At 37.0% G+C, this 12,289-nt stretch overlaps 1 protein-coding gene across 1 annotated transcript; it reads left to right on the top strand.

Moving 5' to 3' along the window:
• Nucleotides 1-6,051: 6,051 nt before the first annotated feature.
• Nucleotides 6,052-11,351, top strand: LOC112158072 (cyclin-dependent kinase inhibitor 1). Its single transcript, XM_024291262.2, has 3 exons — nucleotides 6,052-6,258; nucleotides 8,460-8,938; nucleotides 9,008-11,351. Exons 2-3 carry the CDS (start codon nucleotides 8,464-8,466, stop codon nucleotides 9,064-9,066), a joined length of 534 nt encoding a protein of 177 aa, XP_024147030.1. The 5' UTR covers nucleotides 6,052-6,258; nucleotides 8,460-8,463; the 3' UTR covers nucleotides 9,067-11,351.
• Nucleotides 11,352-12,289: the final 938 nt, after the last annotated feature.

The following is a 12,289-nucleotide window of genomic DNA, read 5'->3' as shown; positions in this document are numbered from 1 at the left end:
ACCGTGCAGAGAACAACAATGGGATTATTGACTGGATTCCCTAAATGTAACACACGGTGCGGGATTAGCGGTTGGGGGCTGGAGCGCACCAAAACACACACAACATGAGGATTAAGATTTTATTGTGAAGCAACAAGTTGACTGTAAATACGGGTCAGAGTGTAGAGGAAACAAACAGGGGTCATGCTGATGAGGCCTGTTTTTAAATGCAACAGTGTCTAATACCCACTCGGACCACCAAAATGAATGGGATGGGGACAAAACCCTAATTGACTATTGAGTGTCATGAGAACACACTAAATTTTGAATCATTGAGGTTTTTCTCAGGAGTGTCTAAATAACAACGGGGCCATGTTTTGACTGGCTGCTGAATATCAAGACAGTTCACTGCAGACAATGGTGATTTTTCTCCTTTATGCTGGAGAGTCTTGGTTTTTTTCCAAAAGGAACAACAATGGGAGCAAAAGCATTGACAGTATAAACAGACGGACAAAGCGAGTACCGATGTCCTTCACTGACCTTACCTAAAAAGGGCCGAACAGAACAGGACGACTAGCCTGAACGTTGTTGGGACAAATCTAAGGTCATCTGTCATTCAAAAAAATTAAAAATTAAGAACATTTTCAGTCTAATATTTAAAGTAAAACAAATGTATTTTCTGCACTATACAGTCCACCTTAAAGGTGTTTTTTTTTTTTTAAAATGAGGAAAATCCTTAAAATCCTTAAAATCCAGAGCTCCTTATTCAGGGAGGATTCATGGACGAGGAGAAGAAAATTTGATTAAGTAATCTGTTTTTTTACAAGTTCCAAACAAGGTTTAATGCTATGTGAATATGCTAACGTGTAGCGGGGACGGACTGTTTTTATTTTACGTGTTACGAACAAGGTGGAGAGTTAGCGTATTAGTGTGTTTTCAAGAGTTCCAAACAAGGTCAGATGTAATTGTGAATGTGCTAATGCGGCTAACGTGTAGCGGTATCGTACTGTGTTTTTTTTTTTTTGGGGGGGCTTGGGGGCTGGGCCTAGCATGGCTGGGAGTTAGCGTAGTCAAATTAACATTTATTTTGGCTGCATCAGACTGTTGTCCGACATCAGTCCGTTTTTTAATGTGCTGCAAATGAGGTTGGGAGTTATAGATTTTGTGAATATGCTAATGCAGCTAACATGACTAACGCGTAGCGAATTAAAAACAGTTCTAGATTTACTGTGAGCGCAGCTAGAAAGTCTTATAGGTGTGTGCGCCTTAAATGTGATAAGATTTCAAAAATATCTTTGTTTCAATCACACATACATGCAAAACTTTATTGAGATTCTAGAAATGTTGAAAAAAGAACCATTTCGCAAATACATTTCCATTAAATTATGTGAATAAACACAGCTAAGTTGGTATCCAGTTGATACTCATGAGACACTTTTACTTTGAAAAAGAGAAAGTTTCCATTTCTGCTTTTACAAAATATGTCAATTTCGATACACCTCAAAACTATGTCCTCAAAATGCAAAAACTGTTTTCAGTAAATATGAAGTTTTTTCTAAATTGTTGTGTTTCCCTTAAGCAATTTTCATTATTAGAAATCCAATTTGCACAATGTTATGCTCAATGGAAACACATTTTCTGATGATATGCCTATTAATCCAGTATAGTAATACATTTTGACATGCATTTGAACAGTTGTCAAGGAAAATAGTATAGTCACAGAGATTTAAAAAGTTTGGAATCACAAAATGTGAACTTTGTCTTAAATTTAGATTAAGTTGATGGTTACCTTTTCATTTAAAGCTGCCTCAGAAAGAAAATCATGAGGTTGCCCTTTAGAATAAACAAACTTTTCGGAGCACCAGATCATATCTCATGCAGTATTGAGAGTTGCCAGATCATATGAGCTTCAGTTTTCAAGGTTTCTGCAAACTAAGGCTTTCCTCTTTTTTCTAAAAGATCCAAAAATACTCTTAATTTCATGCGTTTTATGGGCTTCCTAGATTTATTTTGCTCTTGTGTACTGCAGCCTCACTCCTTGTACTGGGCACGTGTTGTGTTTTTCCACATTGTATGGGCTTTTGGTGTTGCCTCAACCTTATTAACATAGGACACATTTTTAAAACGTTCCACTAGTTTTTTAAAATCTTCTCGTTTGGGGAAAATTTTAACATTTCAGCAGCCGTGTTACGGTTTGCAGTAATCTCACTGGAGCTAGCTGGAGCTAAAAAAGTAAATTATTTAGAGTGGTTTTGAAATAGCTAGCTTGAGCAATGGGGTTATGGAGTGAAGTTATTTTTGAAACATGACAAATGGCAAACCCCTTAAGCTAGCAAGAGACCTTCAAAAAACAGATTTTTCAATGTAGGTGTGAGGCTAATTTTTGTTTTATTCCATATTCTTTAGCTGATTTTCACTGTTTTTTTTAATTACTTTTTAGATTTCACAATAAATTAATATATTTCATTGTCCATGCAAATTATTTAACTTTAAGTTATTACACAACTGTCACATTTGCATTCCTAACCACAGCAGGTTTGGCGTGCTAATGTGATATCAGGCCTGACAGGATAACAAAGCATTCCTCCTTTGTAACACAACTGCTCCGCTAGTGTCATTGTCACCTGGAAACAAGACTTTCCACTACTTTCACTGGCTTTGATGTGATTAAGCAGATATTGTAAACTTCTTCAGACACGCCGTCTGCTGAGGCATTGTGTGAGCAACTTTAACCTGCAGCAGTGATACCTCTGAATGGTGTCGCCTCTGCATATTCGGCGTACAAACGTAATGTTTTTGAGTAAAGGGTGTATGTTTTCAGGGAGTTCAAATGAAGGGTGTGAGGGAAGCTCTCTGTCTTTGTTAGGTACAAAAAAAATCTAACAATAGAAAAACAAAAGTAGATTCGGTTTCTCATCTGAAAAGGGAGAACCTGCAAAGATTTCATAATAATTACGTAAGTAATGGCTTTAAAATAGGTAAAGAAAAATAGGCTCAGTTAAAAAAAATAGTTTTAATGAAATACAACCAAGAACCATGTGAGGAAAAGTACTCACAAATACAAGCTATATTCACACCGCCATCAGAAAGACACGTTCAGCAACCTCTTCAAACATGCAATGTAAATGCATGTAAATGCAGTTTTTGGGGTCCATGATGAAAAATGTTGCGTAGCTTCGCATATTTTAAAGACCTTTTCTGAGCTCTACGTACAATTTAGGAAGTTTTTTGGGCTATGTGTACAATTAAGGAAATTTTTTCGGGCTCTGTATACATGTTAAGATCTTTTTGGGGCTCTACACGCAATTTAGGACCGTTTTTGTGCTCTATGTACAATTTAAGACCTTTTTTAGGGATCTAAATTAACCAAAAGATTTTTTTTTTGCTCTCTGCGTACAATTCAAGACCTTCTTCGGGTTTTACATAAAATTTAAGATTTCTTTGGGGGTTTAGGTAAGATTATAGACCTTTCTCAAGATATACAATTTAAGATCTTTCTTAAGTTCTACACACAATTTAAAACATTTTTCAAGCCCTATGTACAATTTAAGACCTTTATTGGGATCTAAATAAAATTAAAGATTTTTTTTGCTCTTTACATACAATATTAAGACATATTTGGGGCTCTACATAGAATTCAAGACCTTTTTAGGGTTCTACATACAACTTAAGACTTTTTTGGGGATCTCGATAAGGTTATAGACCTTTTTCTGGCTCTATATACAATGTAAGACTTTTCTTAGGTTCTAGTTACTATTTAAGACCCTTTTCAAGCCCTATGTACAATTCAAGACCTTTTTTAGGCTCTTTGTAGAAATTAAGACGTTTTTTAGGCTCTATGTACAATTTTAGACCTTTTAGAGCTGTAGGACTTTTTTTGTGCTCTATGTATAGTTTAAGACCTTTTTGGGATCTAAATAAAATGTAAGATTTTTTTAGTTTTTTTTTGCTCTCTACGTACAATATTAAGACCTTTTTGGGGCTCTATGTACAATTCAAGACCTTTTTTGGGTTCTACATACAATTCAAGACCTTTTTTGGGTTCTACATACAATTAAATACTTTTTGGGGGTCTAGGTCAAATTTTAGACCCTTTTCAGGCTCTATATACAATTTAAGACCTTTTTCTAGTTCTACTTACAATTTAAAACCTTTTTCAAGTCCTATGTACAATTTAAAACCTTTTTTACGCTCTACATACCATTTGAGACTTTTCTCGGCCTCTTCGTAAGATTTAAGACCTTTAAAAGGTTTTACTTTTACTTTAGGACCTTTTTTAGGTTCTACGTACAATTTAAGACCATTTCGGGCCCTATGTACAATTCATGACTTTTTTTAGGCTCTACGTACAAAACGCACAACCACTAAACGCGTGTTGCAAGTTAAACCAGACTGATCTTTCACCAATCAGGGACTTGGATTCGGTAGCGATGCATGGATGGTATCCTTTTTGATTCACGGAAATTCCAACTGTGAATTTGATTACGGAGGACAATTCAATAATTGCGGTTTTAGGAATTATATGTCACTAAGTCTTTCATATATCTGAATAAAGCTGTGAAAGAAAAGGTCCAGAGTAAGATTCGCAAGATTTGTGACATTTGGCACCAAGTCTCTTTTAAATGCAGCTGGTGAATATGCGGTAAACAGTAGAAAAAGGGGGGAAAAAAAACCTCTCTGCTTGTGCAATATGAATACCTTGGACTAAAAGTGCGTGAATAAACCCGTGTTTAGCATGTTCTTGAATGTGTGTCACATATGTGTCTGTAGATTCATGCAACCTCTTCTAGACAACTAGATCTGTGCACGCCTTTGTTTTCCTCGTCCAAGCTGGCACCTGGCTCAAAACTGTACGGCTGGATAGTTCCGATATTGCTATTCCTGGTACGGTTAGAAGAAGCCCCTCCCTGCTTGTCCAGTGTGAACACAGTGGGCTAGAGGTGCATTCAAGAAGAACCCGTGTTAAATGCAATTTTAAACATCACATGGGTCACACGTGTTCACATAGCCTTAAGGTTAAATAAGATGTGATAAGATAAACTTTATTGATTTTGCCATGGGGAATATAAATTGTTACAACAACTCTTGAGGATCAAGTTTCAAGGTGCAAAGAAAATTCAAGGTGCACTAAATTAAAGGTGAGGGGAAAAAGTTGTGCAACTCAAAAATCTCTAAAATAACTTGTTTACTAGCACATTTGGCGCACAGCTAAAGTTGAAAAACAATAAAACTGTTAAATAAAGAAAGAAACAACTTTAAAAACTGTTTTTAAATCTGGAAAGTGGCCTAAATAGCATTGAAAGGTTATTTAAGACTAATGTTTAATACATAAATCTAATGTGTTTGCACTAAAATGAACATTATTGATAGTTTTTGTGAATATTTTTTTAATGTCAGATTTTGGTTCGAAATTAGGTCAATAGGTCATGCCAATAAGTTAGCCAGTGAGCAGTTTATACCCTTCAAATCAAGTTCTACTTTCAGTAGCCGAACTTGGAGACTATTTTTTCTGTTCTCCTTCCACAAAGCAGAAGTTCTACAGCATGCATCCCTCTGTGGTAAAAGTGCAGGAGAATCAACACCGTTTGAGCTCGCTCACGTTGCAGCTCAACGTGACTGCAGGATGTGGGCACCGGGCCAGACCTGAACGTGATGGAAGTAACAACACGAGAATGTGTGTCACATTGAGGGAGAAGGGGAAATGGCGGCCACTGCTGAAATATTTGACCTACTTTTGGATATTTTGGGGAGAGCGGAGCAGCAGGAGTGAAAAACGAGCTGCTAATTTGAGTTAGTGGATGTAGGATTTGTATTTTGACAAAGTAAGAACATTTTTAGGTTGATTTTGTTTAATACACGCAGACTAAAATAACACATTTGCAAAAATAGTATTAGCAAAAAATAAGTTTTTATTCACTTTTGTTATGTTTTTTTGCATCAAAAAGAGGAAAAAAACGTAACTTTAGTGTAGTTTATAACGCTGTTGTAAACTGCTGGGCGCGTTCCAACAATGACTGTTTTGATGGGAACCACGTGACCAGCTCCTCTCATAGGACGTCCCCCCTCCCTCTCTCCCTCCTCCTCCTCGGTCTTCATAGTCCAAAACAAACACGTCTCAGATAAGGGGGACAAGTTCGACCCTCCCGTGGGCAGTGCCTGCTAAAAACCTCTCAACGTGAAACTGTTTATATCCATTCACGGGACTGTCACTCTCACGTTGCGACGCTCTGACTGCGTGGAAGCTGGGACAAACTCTTCTGTGGAATTATAACGCTGATGGTAAGTCGCTATTTTTTTGTTTACCAATTTAAAAGAAAAGAAAAAAAAACTTTTCTTGTAATTAAAAATATTCTTAAATGTATATTTTACTTTAGCTAAAGTCTATTTAAGGTGTATGAAAAACTGACGCAGGTTTTTTGGGGTCAAAAACACCGACGCAATGTGTTTGTACATTTTGTTTTTTTTAAGCTAACACTAAAACTTTAGCTAACGCGTAATAATATTTCATATTAGTGGTTGTGCGGCTGCTGTCAGTGCACAAAAGTGCCTTAAAAAGCGCAAAAAATATGCGGATAATTTTTTTTCATAGCCGCATCTCATTGACCTACATCCTGAAAATATTCAACTGCGTCACCGACCGTTTTTATGCAAGACTTTTATTATTTTTCCCCCCGTAGAGCGGATAACTTTATTGTTCTAATTGAAATAGCAAAATTAATGTTTAGTAAAAAAGTTTGACACGTTTTTAATTTGTTGTTGCTGTTTTATTGCGTTCGGAGGGTACTTTTTTTTATTTATTTAATTTTTTTGCACCGTGGCCACGCCCATTTTATTTCGCCCCTCCGATCATTTTTTTTAAATAATGCTTTATTGACACAAACCACTTAACAATGAACAAGGTCAATTGTCAGCGTGCCAAATGAGCAAATTCACGACTTAAACGGGAAATAAAAGAGATGGATTGAAAAAAAAGTTTATTTCAATTTTATTAAATTTTTCCGATGTTTTTACATTTTTTTTATGAAGTTATAAGAAAATAAGTTCAAGTTGAAACTGACCTAAAGCAGCCTCACTTGTCCTAAAATCTACCTAAAAACAACAAAAACTAATTTTAATGTATAAACAACAGACTTTTGCAAAGTTTCTGGGAGAAATTGTCACAAAAAAAATCAAAGTAACAATATTAATAATATAAAAACAATAAAAAGTATAATTAAGATAATGTTTAAATGCTGTAAAGTAAAGAAAAAAGTGACTTAAATGTTTTATCTGCTGCATATTTATGACTGCAGGTGTTAACCGGCTCAGTATGTCTAAATGTCCGCCTCTTCAGTCTGATATTTATATTATGTGGAGCTGTTTGGTATCTAATGGGTCTGTGCAAGAGACCCAAATGTCCCTTGAAGGGATTTTAAAGGAAACAATGGCAAAAAGTAGCAATAAAAGTAGGATTTTCTTTGATAAGTGCTCATTTGATACATTTTAAAGGTGTTCCCAGTGGTATTTTAATTAAGATTATGCTGTTTTAGCATAGAAAAAATATTTTTACTGGCCATAGTTTCTGCAGTGTTAAAAAAACATATATTTTTTATCTGCTCCTGATTCACAACAATTTGAATAAAGAAATGCTTAGAAATTGCATTTTTAAACTTAATTTTCTTATTATATGTCCTCCATCATCAGAAAAAGAGCACAAAAACATGTCAAAAACACTAAAAACAATTTTTATCAATTTTGTTAATTATTTTAACGGTTTTTATCAGAGTGGGTTTTAAAAAATCCTAAATTTTTGTACTGATTTTAAACTAGAAACATCTCTTACTGCCTCTGTACATCAGAAAATAGTCACTCAAACTGCTTAAAGTTGTGAAAGGTCCCATGAAGTGAAACTCTGGGACTGGGACTCTATCTCCAATCTGAAAGCTTCGAGTGAACCACATCTGGCTGTGGCCCACATCCAGGTCACCACATGTAGTCTGGTTTTAATCTGAACGCGGCTAATTCCGCAAATGTTCAACCCAAACTGGTTTAAAACCACAAAACCTTGCTGGGTTTGGGAGCTGTTGCTGGTTCTTTTTTTAGCAGATTTGTGCCTCTGTGTTTTAAACGTTGCTCTCCAGGAGGGTGAGCAGAGATAGAACTCTGCTCAGGAATTTATTGGCTTTTCTCTAATTAGCCGCCACAGATGGAGAATGCAGGAAAACATTCCTCACCACAAGCTGTCGTTTAACACCTTTTCCTGCCACCTTTAACAGCGCCAGAGCAGGTGGGGGATCAGAGTTGTATGTGTGGTGTTAGACCAGGTACCTGTTGCTGCAGTAATTACTCAGCATGTGTAATCGATAGTGTAAATGCTCCCTAGAGAGTGGAGGATGGTTTTAGGTGCGCTCTGCTCCAGTAAAACCCAGATCACGCCTCATTTAAGTCCACCAGGCGAACGAAACTTCTGCTCTCTAACTGTCAGCTCCACCCCCCTACAGGGACATGGCCGTGGCTTCTACATCAGCTTCAACCGGACTAGCGATGGCGTCCAACTCTGAGCTCTCCCGCCTCGGCGGCATCGAGGCATTGAAACTGGCGGTGGGACCGGCCCGGAGGAACCTCTTCGGCCCCGTGGACCACCAGCAGCTGCAGAAGGACTTCCAGAGGCTGCTCTGCATGAACGTGGAGGTGGCCAACAAGCGCTGGAACTTTGACTTCCAGAGGGACACTCCCGGGGAGGATGGCTCCAGCGTGGAGTGGGTGGGGCTCAGGTGCCAGGACGTGCCGTCGTTTTACCACAGCTGCACGCTGCGGCCCGCGTCCAGGGCGGCGAAGGCCGCGCGGCGGGCGTCGACGTCGTCCGGAGAAGGCTCCCCGAGGTCCAGCAGCTCGTCTGGGGACGAATACCTGGAGGTGACCACCAGGGGGTGCTTTCACATCAAGCTCTCAGGGAAGCGCAGACAGTCTAACATCACAGGTGAGAATCCAGATCCTTTCAAGATCTTTTTAATCCATTTTCCAAACTAAAAATGTCTTTTTTTCCCAGATTTTTTTAAGGTGAAGAAAAGGAAGCTTCTGCATAACAAAGCGTCCTCTCGGCAATAGACGCCAAAGATCACAGAGTGGATCCTCCGCAGAGATCACATGTACATATGTAGCAGCCTGTAAGTGACTGTCCACAACATGCCTGGGATTCAGAAACGTCCACAAGCCTCCAACATTCAGCACAATGAAGCTACTTTCTTCCTGTAGAATCAAGTACAAACTCTAGAGACATTTTCTGAGGAGAATTCTATATAAATATATATATATACTGTATATCTGCAGTTTTACTCAGCTTTGATTATACTGTGAAATCCCTCTGAATGCACTCAAACTACATCCCAGAGACTCCCATCCTCGGAGGTTCATTTTCCTCTCAAATTGACCTCAGTGCCTGTTTTTTATTATTATTATTTTTTCGTCCCTCTTGCTACAAGCCATCAGAGGCTCAACCCGCCCACGCCAGGCGCGCGCTCCGCACTCCGGCTACGGTTTCACCCCAGGGCTCCAAAGGCCTGAGTTGAACCGCAGGTCAAAGCTGCACTCGGGTTCAAAACCTGGCGACCGCCTCCAGGTTAAAAGGTCGACCTTGGAGGCGGAGCCACTGAGGTGGTGTGGCTGTGAAGCTCAGTTCGGAGTAATGATGAGATTTATTTATTGTTTTATTTTGAAAGATAGAAGGTCAAAGAATAATACAGAGTAAAATAAAAGCGTGAAACGAGGTAAATTACAAAGCCCCTAAATTCCACCTCTAATAGAAGTTTTGACTCCAGAATTGCCATTTAAAAGTAGCAGACAGAACCGAGAAGTGTGTATAAACTGTACTATACGCCGCTTTTATTTTGTATTTTTTTTGTTTTTTGTTGCATGACCAGGTGTAAAAATCTTTTTTGCGCTTTTGACAATGTAGCATTTTTTATCCTCAATTTTATTGTTTTATTTTGAAAAGACCTCTTTACTTCCTGCGTTCGTTAAGCTCCAGGCGGCTTAAGTCAATCCGTTTCTCTGCTGTTGAATCGCTTCACTGTTTCAGAGATCACATGCGGCTCCTCAGAGGAGGAGTTTTAAGCTTTTCATTCTTTTAATTTGTGAGTCAATTAAACTCAGACTTTTTCCAGCATTTCTACCTCATAAAGTGATTCAGTTCAACTACAATAAAAAAAGTCGGTGCAGCTCAGGATGTCGGTAAAATTCGGGGTCCCTCTCCAACCGTTAGACGCCGACTCACTTCAGAACAACAGCAGTGGCGGGAAAAGGAGGTGAAAACTTCAATAAAATCCCCTATCATGAGAAAATACCTCCCTCCTCCTCCCAGCCGGACAAATGTCAGACTTCTTTAACGTCTTCCTGTGTCTTTGTTACCCATCATCCTCTGCTTCTGTGGAACAGAGTGTTAGCTGTGTTTAGACTTTTGAAAATCACAAACGTTGTTTGTCTGTTTCTACGGAGCCCTGAGCATGACATAAAAAAGTATGTGTTCCCTTAAATAAATATTTGTGGCCACATATTAGCACTTTATTAGCTCAAATTAGCATTTTTGGACCACAATTTAGCATCATGGCCACAAATTAACATTTTGTGTACACAAAAATTGTTTTTTTGGGGGAAAATTTAGCATTTTGCAGACACAGATCAGTAGTTGTGGACACGTATTAGCATTTTTTAGGGGAAAAATTAGCATTTTTTATATAAATTAGTATTTTATGAGCAAATGTATCTTTTTAAAGGCACAAATCAGTATTTGTGGACACAAATTATTTGTAGTTGTTGAAGATACTAAAACATCCCAATGCTAATAAAGTACTGCTTTGTGCTGCCAAATGATTCATTTGAGGGAATCATTTTTTGAAATGTCCTTTCCAGGGCTCCGTAGTTTTACCATTGTTTGTGTTATCCTCTTCCCAGTGTTTCTTGTTTTCATCAAACTGTATTTTTGTCCAGAACTAAAGTCTTTGCACTACTTTAAAGTGGACTAAAGAACTGTTTTTGTCAAGTTTGCAAAAACAAATCATAAATTAGAAACTTTTTTTTCTCTCATCTTACACTTTTCTGTTTTTTTTTTAATCTTCCTCAACTCGAGGAAAACTAAAGACAAAATTACAAAGTTTGCAGCTATATCAAAGTTTATTATTTGTACTTTGTATACGCATGAATGTATTATACTTGCAGACAAATTGTAATTTAATTCTGTATATCGATGGTGCATTCTAAAAGTTGTATAATTGTTATATTCCTTTATAACATTTGTTTTCTTGTAAAGAAAATAAGGCCTTTGTTTGGGTTGTTGGTGCACTGTTGCCGTTTGTGTTGATTTCACATGGTGTGCTTAAATAAAATATTAAACTTTATATGATTGTGTTTGAGTTTTGATTTTGAAACCATTTTAAACCAAAGTAGATTTTTGTTTGTTTTCAGTGGTTTTTGAGCTCTGTTGTTTGTGTTTGAGCTCCCCCCGGTGGTCATAAAGCATAACTGCACAGAGAAAGATCAAAATACTAAACGGAACGATTGAAAGTTGATTTATTTTTCACAGAACAATTACAATGACAAAACGTAAAAAGTAACAGTACACAAAAGTGGAAATTTACACCACAAAAATTTAACAAAAACTTTATTGACAGACTTCTCGTTGATTTGATTGGCTGTTCCCATGGTGATTAAAAAGTCACGTTAGGCTGTCCAGCACTGTAACTACTGGATGTGTCAGAAACTAGGAAATACATTATAAACAAAGTACAGAAAAAAACAAAGGAACATGTGTATTTTAGACTATTTTAAATAGATTTACAGCATACAAAGATTACTTTTTTTTGCTCAGAAAGATAACATTTAAGACAGTTCTGTATCAAAGTGAGAAAAACTTTAGAAAGAAAATCCCCAAGAAACCCAAATACGTAAAAAGATAAAATATAATTTACAGTAAAATATAAAAACAGATCATTTTAAATTAAGACAGAGAAACATGTAAACTTTCATTGAAACAGAGGTGATACTACAACAGAGTATTAGGGAAACCATCAAAGAAAACACGAGATAAATATCGGAGAAAAATTACTTAAAATCAGGAGAAATAGGCTATATTTACAAGAATAAAGTCATAAAATTATAGGAAAAAGTCACAATTTTACAAAAATAAAGCTGTCAAATTATAGGAACAAAGTCAAAATTTGACAAAAATGGTCATAAAATTAAAAGAAAAAGTCAAAACTTTTGCAAAATGTCATAATTTATATGCAGAGTCAAAATTTTACAAAAATAGTCATACATTTAAAAAAAAAAGGAACAA

Source organism: Oryzias melastigma, linkage group LG23 (assembly GCF_002922805.2).
Source record: "Oryzias melastigma strain HK-1 linkage group LG23, ASM292280v2, whole genome shotgun sequence".
Taxonomy (NCBI): Eukaryota; Metazoa; Chordata; class Actinopteri; order Beloniformes; family Adrianichthyidae; genus Oryzias; species Oryzias melastigma.
Note: the sequence above shows the minus strand (reverse complement) of the source record. Positions and strands in the feature narration are given on the sequence as shown.

Bases quoted from the DNA above. Each gene is read 5' to 3' on its own strand.
- LOC112158072 (XM_024291262.2), top strand. From the start codon at position 8,464: ATGGCCGTGGCTTCTACATCAGCTTCAACCGGACTAGCGATGGCGTCC. The intron at 8,939-9,007 runs GTGAGAATCCAG...TTTTTTTCCCAG, and splicing joins CAGACAGTCTAACATCACAG to ATTTTTTTAAGGTGAAGAAA.